Source organism: Oculina patagonica, chromosome 5 (genome assembly GCF_052425735.1).
Source record: "Oculina patagonica isolate OP01 chromosome 5, crgOcupat, whole genome shotgun sequence".
Classification (NCBI taxonomy): Eukaryota; Metazoa; Cnidaria; class Anthozoa; order Scleractinia; family Oculinidae; genus Oculina; species Oculina patagonica.
In genome coordinates this window covers 2,707,378-2,723,135 of record NC_135762.1, presented here as the reverse complement: position 1 = coordinate 2,723,135, position 15,758 = coordinate 2,707,378, and the positions used below count along the sequence as shown (strand labels likewise).

The 15,758-nt window shown below is 39.4% G+C and overlaps 1 protein-coding gene across 1 annotated transcript; it reads right to left on the bottom strand.

Annotated features, from left to right (window-relative positions):
• Nucleotides 1–8,144, bottom strand: LOC144654182 (ATP-binding cassette sub-family C member 4-like; the record flags this gene model as incomplete). The annotated part of the gene is made up of 6 exons (XM_078514269.1): nucleotides 7,593–8,144; nucleotides 5,866–6,332; nucleotides 3,372–4,687; nucleotides 1,818–2,388; nucleotides 624–760; nucleotides 1–59 (listed from the first exon to the last, which is right to left on the bottom strand). Coding segments are annotated over exons 1-6 (3,102 nt in total), but the record flags the coding sequence as incomplete, so codon positions are not given.
• Between the last annotated feature and the right edge of the window lie 7,614 nt (nucleotides 8,145–15,758).

Below are 15,758 nucleotides of genomic sequence, written 5' to 3'. Positions count from 1 at the left end.
CCATTGTGATGTATCCACTGCTAGCTGTAGAGTGTATATGAGTGACAAGGCTGTGATACCTAATGAACAAACATAAAGCAAATCATCACAGTAATAGATTTAAGAAAAGAGACGTTGTGCACTCTTGCAATAACAACGACAAGTTAGACATTCCTCTTTTTAGATCTGCTGCTAGTCAGCGGTCATTTATATCTCGAGCAGTCCGTTTCTGGAATGACCTTCCAGAATCTCTTTAAACGGATTTGATTGTGTCAGACTTGTAACTCCCACAAAGACGTTTCCGCACCCCGTTCATACACAGGAAAGGCGGTCATTACATGGTCCTACATCGACATATATCTCGCGTGAAAAGGTATACTGACAGAGACCTAAAAATGGTTTATTTGGAGACCGGAATTGTTTTATGATTTTTTTTAATTAATAGCTTTATAGCGGTCATCATCCGAACTCCAACATCAGGCCAGGCTAACTTTCATGGCAACGACACCAGTCAACACTGAAATATACAGATCGATACTGAATTTCCGCTATGATGCCACGATCAGCAAGGGGCGCGTCTTCCACACACGCAGGATATTTTTGTTTTTAAAAATAAATATAAAATTAAAGCCAAACTTAAGTACCTGAACCAGACTGAGTGGCGATGGCAAGGAAGACTACAAATGCCACAAAAGTGACACAGATCACGTCAAGACGCACACCCAACCATCTCATGGTAGAAAGAATCGAGAACCAGGTGCGATTGTGATCATCTTGATATCTGAAGGAAAAAAAATAAACGATAAGCCAATAACAAAACAACGTTTGTGACATTGCATTCAAAAGATACATATATACAAAAGATGTCCATGCGTGAGATCTATGTTGCTACATGGTCAGCCCATACAAACTGCATGATTTATATTTGACATAATTAACCCTCGGACGTACAACTAAATTAATACCCCCGCCGTGGTACAAGGGAGCGGGGAGCAGAAATATTTTGTACTGGATCCGCTTCCTTGGATTTTGCTATTTTCCTAGAAAGTTAGGAATACGCTAAATACGCGGTCTATCTGCACTCAACATCTTCTATAACTTCAGGTGGGGAAGGGCTTGTAACTGTTCATCTCGCTTCTGCTGTGCTGTTCTCCTTAGTTTTGTACCTGCACTTAACTCAAACCTTTATAGAACAAGATAGCACATCTTGGTATAGTGGCAGAACTGATCATGACTAAACACTTGACTTCAAACTATATTTGTACAGTCGGTTTTCCTTGCTCTTTATGACCATAGAGACGCTGTTTGGATTTACGGATTTCATGTATGCTTAACACATGGCCGGTTTATCCGAGCTGTGCTTCCTTTAGACGATATCCAATGGTTTCCGAGTTTGGGAGCGATCACATAATTGTTTTGTTTCCTTTGATACTGGAAAGTCTTGGGACGCTGAATTGTTTTCAAACACACCAGCATGGCAATATCACAGAATGTTGCAGTGTGGAACTTCAAAGGGATACAGATTAAATGGGAGCAAACTAAGCAACTATACAAACAGATTTCAACAGAAAAAAGGCAAGGCCGAGAAGTGTAATCATTGTAATTAAAAACCAAGTTTTGGTTTATTACAAGAAATTTGATATTATAAATACAATATTTCGGCTCTATTTCAGAGACATAGACCAAATTTCTTGACCAAATTTCTTGTAATAAACCAAAACTTAGTTTTTTACCATGAATATACACTACTCGGACTGGCCTTCTTTCTGTTGTATTCAAAACTTTTAGATGGCTCACAAACAGATTAAACATAGGGAAATAAAGTTATGAACTCACACCTGTACAATGCTTTCAGAAGGTCATCTTCCTTCTTATAAGCACGTATTGTCACCAGTCCCATCAACGTGTCGCTAAAATGAGAAAGGACTGGGCTTCTATTTACTCCTTCCAGTCGCCTGAGATCACGTGATGTTGTTAGATAATAACGCCCGATCCAGATAAAGAGAATAATCAGCGGTGTAGCCGGAAGCATAATCCAGGGGTTCAAGATAGACGGAAGAACAACTGCTCCAATGCAGAATAGAACGAGTTGTAAAGCATCCAGGAAGGTATCTGGTAACAACTCATCCATGATGCCAATGTCACGAGAAAACCGGTTTAATACCCGTCCAACAGGATTAGTGTCGAAGAACAAAACCGGAGCTTTTAACACTGCTGACAGCATGGAGTTGTGGAGGTGCTTAGAGGAGTTTATTAGAACGTTCAAAAACACGGCTGCTCTAATGACTGACAGTAAAAATGCTCCACCCACAAGGGCTCCATATATGTAGAGATCCTCAGTTTGATGCTGCTGGTCATGTGATCGACTGGTCAAATGAAGTAACCACCAATCAGGAAGGATGAGTGAACCTAAAATAGCAGGGATAAAACGAAAAAAATGAAAATGAAAAATGAAACACAGTAACGAAACTTGGACGACCGCAACGTCCAGGACAACGCCCAATGACGAAAATGAACTTATAATTTTCTTAAGAAATACCAATTATCTACATTCATTTGGAGTCTCAATATTTCTAGATCTAGCTCTAGCTGAATAGGCAAAAGAGAAAGTTCAAGTTGAAATAGAAATACGGAAAACTAGTCGCGCGGTTTAAATTCTTTCAAAAACGCAAAATTTTTTCATTTCACTTTGCTTATGGCTTGCAGATGACGGCTCAGATATGGACCAAGTAACTATAACGTACGTGCAGAGCTATTGTTCTGCTCATTAACCTTTTCTTTGGCGACGTTCTCGTTGCCCCTGCCGTCGTGCGTGTTTTGCTTAGAAGAGAAGGTCATTCCAAAATGGCACTTTTTTTTCTTTACGCCAACGAGGAGGTAATACAAATTTATGTGTTGCTCACTAACATTTCAGCTTCCAAAGAGTATTCAATCCCTTCGAAATTCTTGTCTGAAGTTGTTCAAAAATTGAGAACCGGCAGCCGCCATCTTGGCGTGCATGCGTGACGTCGAAGATTTCAGCTTTCACTATCTCTTAAAGCTCAGTTTGTGGAAAAATATTGCTGCACAAACAGGCACTTCGATAAACAAGCTAATACAAAATAAGCAAGGAGTATCAAGTATTTAAACAATGCTTAAACTTCCTGCCAAACTTCGGGTTGAGCTCTTTGACGTCACAATTACATCGCCTGGCTGCTAAGTTACTCCAAGATGGCGGCAGTCGGTTCTAGATTTTCGGACTACTTCAGACAAGGATTTTACAGGGTTTAAATACTCTCTGGAAGCTGAAATTTTGGTGACTAGCGTATCTTGGAATTACCGTTTCGGTGGTTTGAAGAAAAAAGTGCCATTTTAGAATGACCTTCTCCTTTATAGCTTCCTAATGAACTAACCTTGAACGATGAGGAGACCCATAATCAGAGCTGCTGCTAGAATACAATGCATTCCAGCTTGTATGTAGTGCCAGTATACTTTCCATGATATAGAACCAATCATGCGATCTTCCTCAGCAATTTCCAGTCTGGCAAATTCTTCTCGCGACATTCTTTTGATTCGTTTATTTTCCAAGATGTCTTCAATTAATGGCGTTTCCATCTGCATGGTGACCGGTTTCTTATCTGCACTCTTGTCTATGCCATAAAGGTCAAAACCAGACGAACACAACGACAAAACGTCGCCTTTCATCATCATTGAGCCTTCGTCCATCGCTATAATGTGTTTGGCATCCTTCAGGACCTCGAGATTATGCGTGACCATCAGTCGTGTTTTATCTTGCAATAAACCATTGATACATGTGCTGAAGATATGATGCCCGACCTTTGAGTCCACTGCACTTAATGGATCATCCAACAGGTAGATATCAGCATTGGAATACACTGCGCGTGCTAACTCGACACGAGCCTGCTGACCACCACTCAGAACTATTCCACGTTCCCCTACAACTGTCATATCACCATCTGGAAACCTCAGCAAATCTTTGTTCAGGTCACATGCCTGTAACGCCATGCGATATCTCTCTGGGTTAAACGGCTCGCCAAACAAAATATTGTCCCGTACAGTACCAGAGAACACCCAGGGCTGCTGACTAACCCAGGCTATTTTTCCAACACACGATGTCTCACCGTTTATGACTGGAATTTCTTGAAGAAGAGAATACAGTAGGGAAGACTTGCCACAACCAACCCGACCAGTGAGGAAAATCAGGTCACCTTTGTTTACTGTCAAACACACAGATTTTAATGTTGGTTTATTCCGATTGCCAGTCCAACTGCAAAAGACATTTTCCAGTACAATGACAGGGTCTTTGTGAGAGTGCATATGATTCCCCGTGAGTTCATCAAAGCCTCCACAATTGATACTTTTGGCGAATCGTGTACTGTTGGACTCATCATTTCTTCTTTTTGCAAAGGTGTCCTGTAGATATTGGTGTATGTTGTCACTGTTGTATTCAAGTAAACCCTGAATACGATTTAGAGCTGTAGCAAAATCTGCCAACATTTTTACAGGTTGATTAATGTTCCATGAGACGGTCATCCTTAGCGTACTTATCAGCGATAAAATCATAAACGTATTGTACGAAGTGAGTTCAGTTCCCGTGGCTGCCATTGCAACCAAAGAAATAAAAGTAGCAATTGGTGTGCATGTGTACTGAAGAGATGCAAAGGTTGCCAATATTCCTGCTTTCCATCTGATTAGTTTGATTTCTTGCCTAGAATTAAAGAAAAAAGAATTCACAGTTTTTAATCCTGCCTTCAATTTGCATTGTAAAAAGAAATAGGATATTCTTTTACGCGAAACCAAAGGCACCAAAAGCAAAGTGCCTGTTTGGTTTTGTAATATTTAATATAAATAATTAGTATAATTTGCAGAGGTGAATTCAATTCTGATTGGTCGAGAAGCTCGGACTATGTCGCAATATTCACTGCGCTAGGCGGTGAATATAGCCTCTCAAGGTTTGGCTACTAAGCTATGCCACGTTTGCCATCCATTGGCAGAGAAACATGGCGGAATTTGCTGAATGAAAATTTCTCTCATTTAAGAAAAATCACTCCAAGTCCTGGATATTTGAAACATTGGAAATTTTGCAAATTAACTACCAGAGCTTTTGGACCGAAAATTTTATCAAGAGATGGTTTTCAAGGCATTAGAATTGATCGTAAACACAGTGGTTTTGGAGATCGCTAGCGGCCATGAACTCAGTCCGACTGGCAAAACATTATTTAGTTCTCTTCTCACTGGAGCTAGTAATTTCGAGAGGATTCACAAAACTGCTCAGAAGTCACAACGATTAAACAAAGGTACCAGATATCTATCTTTTTTCTAGTGTTTGTTTTGTTCCGTTTTATTCCTAACATGAGTGTAAATTACGATTTCAGTCAATGAATTAAACTGGTTTACACGTATGCAAGCGATCACTTGTGTTTGTTGTTTTCGGGTTTTCTATTGTTTTTTTATTTTATGCTTTTCTTGATATTCATCTCTGAAAATTATACCGAAACAGTTATTCGCCTCAGGCTCAGTGATCATTGTTGAATAATCCCCGAGACGACACATTTAGAGCCTCATTTATTACTTAAAATGTCTGTTTGTATAGATTTATCAAAGCGGTTGGAAACTGTTGTTATAAAATTAAACCATATTAATTCAGTGGGGGAATAAGTGCCGGTTTTGGCAAATCTTCGTTGAAGCACTCGAAGAATTTACGAATTATTTCGTCCAATCAAAAACTAGCGTAAGCGCTCACGAGGACTCACAAAGCAATCGCGCGTACAAATACGTCATGTTGCTTAGCAACCTCTGGGACGAAAACCGCAGGCGCAGTCACTTTTCGGAGAAGTGGCGTCGCCATCAACTGGCACTTGTTCCCCCGACTGAATTCACTCATACCTTCGTAGTCGTTGCACTCTTTCCATGAAGGGCCACTCCCAGGCATACATCTTGACGGTACGAATCCCCGAAATGATGGAGTTCATAATATTGACACGCTCATCCGCCACTTTAGAGATTTTTGCTCTCAAGGCAGCGCACACTCTTCCCATCAAACCGTAAAACAGTGAAAGAACCAGAAGAAACATCGCACCTGATAAAGACTTCCAACCAAACAAGTAGAACATAACAAACGAGACACTGCATAACTCAAGAAGGGCTTGAGGTAACAAAACGAAACATAACACTGATAATTCAAAACGTTGTAGGTCAGCGGCGATGAGATTGATGACATATCCACTTGTTATATTCGATACATCTGCTTGGCTTAAACGGAGGACCTGCAAAATTGGAAGAAAATGTGAAGGAAAGGTGGTGCGGTATTGGTTGCTAATCACTATTTTACATGTAATATTTAAGCAATGCCGCTAAATGTTATGCCATTTGAACTACAATAGTTGTCAAAAGTGTGGGTACGATTTTCATAATACGTAGCTTCCCCCTCTCCCCGTTACCAATGGCAGTTTTCATAGAGGAATATCAAGGAAGTGACCAACATTGAAAAGGGGGAGGGGGTAACCTAAACTCAAACTGCAGACACTAAAAATTAACTCTAATGAAGCTGAAGTACTGAGTGAGCTGTGTAAGTGTCAGATAAGATACGCGTTTCAACTACTTTTGTCTAGGGTTGTAGGTAATCCGTTATGTATTTCTCTCTAATGAGATTCCTCCGCATAAAAAGGTTTACTTCATTTGTCAAATTTTCCTTCTGATTGGGTCTGACACTGTACACTGAAAAAAATATTTCAGTGGTTTTCACATATATTTCCATTCAGTCTCTAGCATTTCTAGATGGCAATCACTGACTCGGATAAACCTACCGTTGCTGTCTCACGTTTGCTGGTAGACGGCGTTACAAGTCATACGATTTTTGACGTAATCTAGCTACTGACTCCGTATCTCAATGATTTCTGGAACCTCTGGAGACAAGGGCTACTTTAAGGGAATTGTTTGTAGTTATCTCAAACTCTGGCAAATTCAACCCCTCTATTTTTAACACCTGACATATCTTAACGGGGACCGTGTCACAGATTTTAGCCAAACTTAGGCATAGGAAATGACCATCAAATTTGTTTTAATGTATAGAATAACCTCTTAAAACAGTGAAGGAATATTTAAATAACACACCAAATGCAAAAGAAGGTACGGATGGCCAAAAGGGGCGAAGATTGAAACGGATTGCGATGTAGGCTTTTGAAATATGGTCCGGCGGAACAGTTTTCAAAGTTAATCTTGTCTGCTTATAACTTTAATTTATGACGCCCGGGAGACACATTTAGCTGCAAGGAAACTATGGTTTTGTCATTTAGTATCAAAGAATTAATTTCTTTGCAAACATTTAGTTTCATAGCGAATATTTGGCAAAATTTAATAACATAAGATTAACTTAGCCGTGACCATAGTCCCTTTAACCTAGGACAAATAAACAGACGTGAAAAAGGTGTGGTTTTAATTTTGTGATTACGATGGATTCAAATTTGTATTCCGAGGATTACATTAAAACACTGTAAAGCTCTCTACGTACGTGTAAAAATAAAATGAAAATTGGATTCTGTCGAAGGAAGGAGGAATTAGGTCCCCTTTGTGATGACCCTTCCTATTTTAAATGAAACGTTGCTAATGCTCACCTTTCTGTAAACAACACCAATTGTCGCTGATTTCCATCTAAGGGCCATTAAATGTGTATGAAAAATATACTGATGAGTAGCGATAGCACGAACAAAAGAACTCAAACAGATTCCAGCAGCGTAGACATAAGCCCATGAGGACTCTTCAACAGAAGGCTTCATTAATTCAGGTAAGAGCAGACTCAGGAACACTGGCTGCAGAACATTACAAACACCAGGCAGCAAGCCTACACTCAAAATGAACATGTATTCAGTGCATGGAAATGCTCGTATGATCGCTTTCAACAGCCGATATCCGTTTGAACCACTCTTGTCTGAGACGTGGCCTTTTGTTTCTTCATTCCATGTTTGCTGGAGCTTTTCAGTTGACGTTTCTGTTTTATCCTCGTCGAGTAAAGAAAACAAATCATCGTTTTCCAGAGGACACTTCTTACCAGTGGCAAGAAGCTCTCCCACCCACCAGAATGAAAGAATGGAAAAGATATTGGCGTGTTTCTTGGGATTCTTCTTGTGTCTTGGTTCTGCCTCCAGACGATCGTATTCTGTAGCCATCTTCAGTTTTATTGGTGGAAATCTGATGAAAGGTAAATGGGATATTAAAGCTCAAGAGGATTGAGCTAAGTGCAATTGCGAGCTTAAACATTGGCATAGTACCATAGGCGTACGGGCCGGGGGGGCAGGGGGGCTGCAGCCCCCCCCCCCCAAAGTTTGGGCAACTCAGATTTTCTGGGAAGCAAGAGAAATTTGGGCAAAGCCAGTTTTTAAAGAAGTTTTTTTTCGAAGAGATAGATATTTTCTATTTTAACCTGAAGTCGGCGTGTTAAAGCCAATTAAATTCACACGAGAAAGTGGTTGCTTAGCACCTGATGAGTTTCTGGTTAATAGTGAAGGGGGTCATTTGTTGATATACATATCTGTATTTTTTTTACTGTTGGGCACTGTACTGCAAATATCTGTCACAGTTAAACACCTGATAAAGAAAGCTTCTCTGCGTTGCTAAATTTTACAAAATCGACGGTGAGACTCTGAAAGCCGAGCAGAAAATGTGCGCGAGTTTTCGTCGTGTGCGTGGTACATCTAGGATTAGGCTACATGGCTGTTTCAGAAATGCTGGAGAAAATGCAAGAGAATAATCTATTTGGTAAGTTTTCAGAGTTTCCTTACGTGGTTCATATCCTTGCAGTGAAACCTGCTACATCGTGTTCTGCAGAACGATCAATCAGTGCGTTGCAGTGCAGATTGAAACTTACCTTCGCAGCACCTGATGGGGCGACAACGTGGTCAGTAAGGCCAAGTAAAATCAAAGTCTCTTCGAGATATCGACGTTTTTGCATGAAGTATGAGTCGAAGGTTTATCCTGTGCATTGTTCTTCGAACTTATCATTACAGTTTCTTTGTAGTTTAGTTTAACAATTTCCTATCTTCGCGGAGAAAATGCAGCCATATAATTTTGTCAAAAATGGCTCGTCCGCGCCGGGTATTTCTTAGCCTGCGAACAGGCTTTCTGGAGAGCGCTCGGCCGGCGGGGCAAAAATTAGCCTGTTCCAGGCGTTCGGTTAGTTGGGAAGCGGCGTATTTTTTTTTTCGCTCGCCGGTTTTCGCGCTTCCCAACTAACCGAACGCCTGGAACAGGCTAGGAAAAAATGGAGGGGAAAGCCTGCACGCATCTCTGAGAATCTCAAATGCCGCCCACGAACACCCCGCAGATTGCTTAGCTTGTCAATTGTCACATTTTAACAAAAGCATTTAAACCGCACGCCGGAAATCAAATTTAAACTAAGGAAAACAAATAATGGTCATTCGCCCGCGAGCTAAAAATTACAGAACGTTTCTTCTGACAGCCAACGGCCAAGTTCCGAAGATGCAGTTCACAGTCCCAGAGTAGGATCTTGTGGCCCAGTGGAAAAACAAATGTTCGAACACCAGATGTAAGTGAGAATATCCTTCTCGCGCAGAATATCGCCTCGAAAAATTGGCAAGCAGTCGCTAACGCTGTTCTCAAGAACGAGCAATTGAAACCAGACACGTTCTATTTTGATTTTTGTCTCTACCGGAAACATCGACAACGTCACAAATAATTAACCGCTCCTAAGCTAAAAGAAGCCCCCATCTCTTGCATTTGTTTTAACTTCAATAATATCTTTGAAAAGAGCGAGTTTTTTGGTATGGGGGTGCGGGGATGGCGCAGTGGTGAGAGCACTCGCCTCCCACCAATGTGGCCCGGGTTCGATTCCCGGACCCGGCGTCATATGTGGGTTGAGTTTGTTGTTGGTTCTCGTCCTCGCTCCGAGGGTTTTTCTCCGGGTTCTCCGGTTTTCCTCCCTCCGCAAAAATCAACACTACTAAATTGTAGTTCGATCTTTAACAGTCCTACGTCTTATACATGAGCCTCTGGCTCGGACACTGAGGGTAACCTCGTCCTGCGTTTGGACTTTAAAATTGTATTTACATTTACATTTACATGGTTTATTTTTGACGTTTGTAATTTTTAAACGATGTAAGTGCTAGTGATTATTTATTCGTGTTTTAGTCACGCAATCCATTGTTTGTGCGACGCTTTTTATAGATTGCCTTTCAGACACACGTGCGTTGAGATAAGAAAGCTGACATGTCACTTTTAAAATTGTTATATAACGTTTGTAAATGTGACAAGTCACGTTTTTTCCACGAGATGGCAAGTGATCACCCACAGCGGAAAGTAATCCCTTGAGAAATTAAAACAGTCCCTTGAGAAATTAAAAAAGTCCCTTGAGAGTTTACAAATATGCGGTTCCAAATCTTGTCCACTAACCCCTATTCTACCATTTTAGCTTGTAAACAAGCAAAAACGTCGAAAAAAGAAGTATCTCTGCCGAGACATAATAGCGAGACCTTACATTAATAATTATTGTATTCTGATCTCATTGTTATTTTTTATGCATTAACTATTTGAAAGTGGTTCTCATCGATGAAAACAAAACGGTTTTCCTTCACTTCTTGAAGTATTTCTAGACGTGAAAACATTTGCTTTATCAAATTACATTCTGCACGAAATATTTTGTAGCCATTTGTCTCGAAACTTTGAGGAAATTGAAATCTTTGTGGACAGTACTGCATAAAAGCAGTTCATAGTTCAATTGAATAAAAAGATAAGAACCATATTGATAAAGGAAATTTTAAAACTTTATTTTGGCTCATTTTGACGAAATTCAGGATTTTCAAAGACTGTCAGTAAACGGCTGTATCTTGTCTGTCTCTAACGATTTTGCTACGGTTTCGAACGAGCAAATTTTTCAACATGATATCATGGTAGCGGGCAGAAGTAGGTTCGTTCTGAATTTTTCAATACGGTATACAAGTTACAGGTCAATATACAGACCCTCTGTACAGTAAAAAACGTTTTGGGAACAAACCATTGTGAACTTATTTTCTATGTTGATCAGTAAAAAATTCTTTAGTACGACATGGGGTTTGTTATAAAGTTCGTTAGTACGTTAATACTGCAAGGTGTATAACCTCAGAGAATTATTATCAAGTGTGTTTTGTTTTATTAGCGGTTTATACTCTAAGGTCTTGGTATAGGAGATCAAAATTAAGGCAAATTTCTGTTATTATCTGATTGCTTGGCACAGATTAGTACGATACTGAATTGGTTAGGAAATGTAAACATACATTAAATTGAATGAGAGTAGAAAGGGAGGGACAGGTGGGGGTGAAAGGCTAAGGAGATGGAAAGGGAGGGAGAATTAAAATCCATGCTTGGTTATATCACGCAACCTTTGACTTCTGTTGTTTTCTCACAAGAGCAAAACTTAAGGTGGGGTTCTACCTGAATTTGAATGGAACTTTAAGAGATTTAAAGAAGGGATTGAAGAAAAGAATGGAAACACCTCCAAACAATTGACCCCCTCGCAAGAGCTCTCCGGGTTGTCAGGAGACTGTTTGGTGTCCGTCCACCAATTTTTTAACTTCAAATTCAAATTTTAAAATCACATTAAATCTCCAATATTTCTTATTTGTCTAAAGTTTACTAATCCTTTGAGAAAAACTATCGCCTCCCAGACATCCCCCAAAATTGTCCAAAAATTAACAAAACAAATATTTATGGGATAAGTAAAGCTTTTTTGGATTTCTTGAAACGCGGCTGAAATGGTTTCAGTGTTTTCCAGCCCTTATACTTTGGGTCAGTACCACTATTCTTCACCAGTTGCTATTACAGTAATGGTATGAAACAAATACCTAATCATTGGTCAATAAGTTGCGATCATTTTCTTGACAATAGTAGTTACCTGATTAGGAGTTGTATACTGTTCCATTAAAGTGTAAAGGCTGGAAAATACTGAAATGCGTCAGCCACCTAAAGCGTTGGAAAAATTGGTCTTCAGGTAAAAACTCCGCCTTTATAAAGTATTGCGAAAAGGCTGCACTTTGCTAAGTGTTACAAATTTATATTTTCTAGACGTCTAGTTCAATCGTTTCTTTGTATTGTGCGAAATATATTTTTATAAATTGAGACCATTATGTCATTAGGTAATACTGCAATCTTGAAAACATTTCAGATTTTCATTATTAAATAGAAACACGAAAAATTCAAATTTGGGAAAACAAGCGTGTCAAAATGACGTTGCCATGGTGATTTCAAGTTACTGGCACAATAACTAATCCTACCAAATTATTGCGAGATAAATTTCAAATAAACGCGCAAAGTTTGGCAGCGTTTGGTTGAATCTTGAAAAAGTTATAAGCGTCCAAAGTCAGCGCGGGCCTCAAAAGCCCCCCCCCCCCCCCCGGCCTGAATAGGTTTAAGTGACTGTTTTTCCAGTGATTTTTACTGTACTGTACCCTGCCTTTCAAGTCAAAACAGATAGCTAATTATTAAGCGCCCGATTTTAAGCTTCTCAAGCTTCTTAAGCTTCTTGTTCATATATAGGTCATGAATCGACTAATCGGTGCCTTTTTTAAGAAAAAGATACTTCAACTTTAACCAGTTAATTCGAAAGAGGGGAAGAAACTTCGCTATTCCATTGACATGATAGAGAAAAAGAAATATAGTTACCTCTCCCATAAGCGAAACAAATCATCGAAATAATGAAACACGAGATCGCAGCAGTCTTCATTGTTGAAATCTTTTGGTTTGATAAAATGCTTCTTCCTCGCTTACGTTGTCTCCTTGAATACGGTTTGTCTGTAATACGTTTAATGATACTCTCTTAATTGTCTCATACGATAAATTATGACCGTATTTTCTCGAAATTATTGGATAATGCATTTTTCCTGCGTTACACGTGCTATTTCACTATTATCGCCCAATCACGTTTCGCTCTAAGTATCTAACCCGATCAGGCATGAAAATGGTATCTTTTAGGGGTCAAATAACGCTTAGTCACGCCCAGATTAGACTCTTTTCAGGGTTTATTCAAATTTCACGACGAGCATACCTGTCGTTTTGATATAAAGGAATCTTTCCCGGAAAAACTGCACAAGAACAAAAGCTTAGCTCTAATATTGTATAAGCTAACATTCTTTGAAATTGAAGAAGTTAAACAAGTATAAACATGTTAAACGTGTTGACGTGTCAAACTTAGTTTTATATACTAATAAAACCATGTGATTTACCTTTTACAAAAGGACAGAATATCACAAGACGTAGCCACAAAAGGCAAAATTTCAGGCCAAACCGCCGAAGGAGAATAAGGATGAATAAACAAATGGATTTTTCCCGAGGGAATAACAATTAAGTTGCAAAATCACACAAGGGCACCTGTGTTAATGGAAGTCCCAGATTTAGTTGAGAAAAAAGGTACTCGCTGGTAGCAATTGTAGTGCTTTAGGGCCTGTATAGATGGAGAGGTGATATGCACTGGACTCCATCTGGGAAAATAGCAAGGGGACGACTAAAAGAGACCTGGCGACCGACAGTTGAAAAAGAGATGCGGGCAAGCGGAGTCAGCTGGGGAGAGCTGAGGAAGAGGGCAAAGAACAGGCAGCAGTGGCGGTCTCTGGAAACGGCCGTATGTGCCCAAGGGCACGAAAAGCATTGAGTAAGTGGGTGACTGAGTGATAAATGGGGAAAATTCTCTGGTTGGAGCTCAAGGGTTAACTTCCCCCCAAAGCTATCTAACACGAGGGGCATATAGGAAATGTGAAATATTTTACCATTAAAAGGGGCGTGGAAGGCCCATTAGATAATAAGATAGAACGAAAAAATGTTTCTGGTTGGAGCTCAAGGTTTACCTTCCCCCCTAAAGCTATCTAACACTTCAGAGGTATATAAAAACACTGGTTACGAAATGTGAAATATTTTGCCATTTAAAGGGGCGTGGAAGGTCAATTAGATTATAAGATATGTTTCTGCCCGATTGAAACACTTTCCACACTGGTTACATTCAAAAGGCTTCTCCCCTGTGTGTGTGTTCTTTTATGATAATAAGATAGAACGAAAAATGTTTCTGGTTGGTGCTCGAGGGTTCCTTCCCCCCAAAGCTATCTAACACTGGTTGCGAAATGTGAAATATTTTGCCATTAAAAGGAAAGTGGCGTGGCAAGCATTGGATAATATTTTAGAACGAAATGTGATTGGGTGATTTCAAAATGGTACGTGTATCGGATAAAAAATGTATTATCTAATTTGGACGACATGCTCATAATTTAAAGGTTAAGAAAATTGAAAGGAGGTTTACAACCACAAGACTATATCGATGAGTAATCAATTCAATCAATGACTAATCGATGCAATCGATGACCAAAAATTTTGTGGCCTATCGATTAGTCATCGATTACTCATCGATCATCGGCAATAATCAATGACTAATCAACTGATTACCAATCGATTACTCATTGATTACTCATTGATTTCATTGATGTCATTGATGTCATCGATTAGTTATGCCTGGACTAGTTAAAATATTTTAAAACCCAAAACCAGGAGAATCTTGATGAAGTTTTTGCCTGGACCCCAGACTGGACTTCGGCAGGACTAGATGCTGAATTAATAAAATGTTTTACCATGTTGAACGCCGGTCTCGTATAAATTGTTTTACTAAATAGTAACGTCATCTTTAGAATATGTTTCAAACGAAAACTCCTCCAGAGGCTCCTTGGGATTAGTGATTGTTATCGATTACTGTCGATTGCTATCGATTATTATCGATTTTCTCCATCGATAACAATCGATAATAATTTTTTTCTGTGAGTTCGATTGTTATCGATTACCGATTTCAATCGATATCAATCGGTGATTGATATCGATAGATATCGATTGTATCGATTGATTTCCGATATCGATTTCTATCGATTGACTACGCCTGGTGTTATTCATCTTGTTTCTTTGTTTGTTTGTTTGTTTGTAATGAAATTTAACTTTTTTTTTAATACTGCTTAAATTCATTTTATAGTCGAACCTTGCGATTAAATTCATTTTATAGTCGAACCTTAAACAATAGACTCATAGGTGGAGCAGGGGGGGGGGGGGTGGGGGTGGGGGTATTCCGTCTTGTGATCTTTTCACAAATTGTTTCAACAGGATCGTTTGTGTCGAAGTAATATGTTGTAGGACTTTAAACAAACCTCCTATCTCCAGAACGCCACTAATAGAGGTCCGCAAACTGTTAATCGCCAATAATCAATGACTAATCAACTGATTACCCATCGATTACTCATTGATTACCAATTGATGTCATTGATCATCGATTAGTTATGCCTGGACTAGTCTATTCAACCCAGGCAGCGCTCAGAGCGCTGTCGATTGCATCTCCATAATATGACGTTCTTGCGTTGGTGAAAGTTCAACTCGATCCTATATATGCACGGACATTGTAGCCCACCCGAACGATTCCATCTTTTTGCTTCATACAATGTATTTATGATGTTGTTATAGCGAGACTAGAGGGTTGCGCACCGCTACTTTGGTCGCAACTTCTTCTAATATTGAATCGCGCTGGAGATCAATATTGTTCTTGTTCTTTTTATAGTACAAGCTTAGCAATATTTGCATTACATATCCACGATTGAAGGACTCAATAGACCCGTAAAACAATATTGTGTCCATGTTTTTAACATGTAGGAATTGACATAAATAACTTCCGTTAAAAATCGATAACAATCAATAATAATCGATAAAACAATCCTTATCGATTTCCGATGTCAATCGAACTCACAACTTTTTTTCTTTATCGATTCCTATCGAGT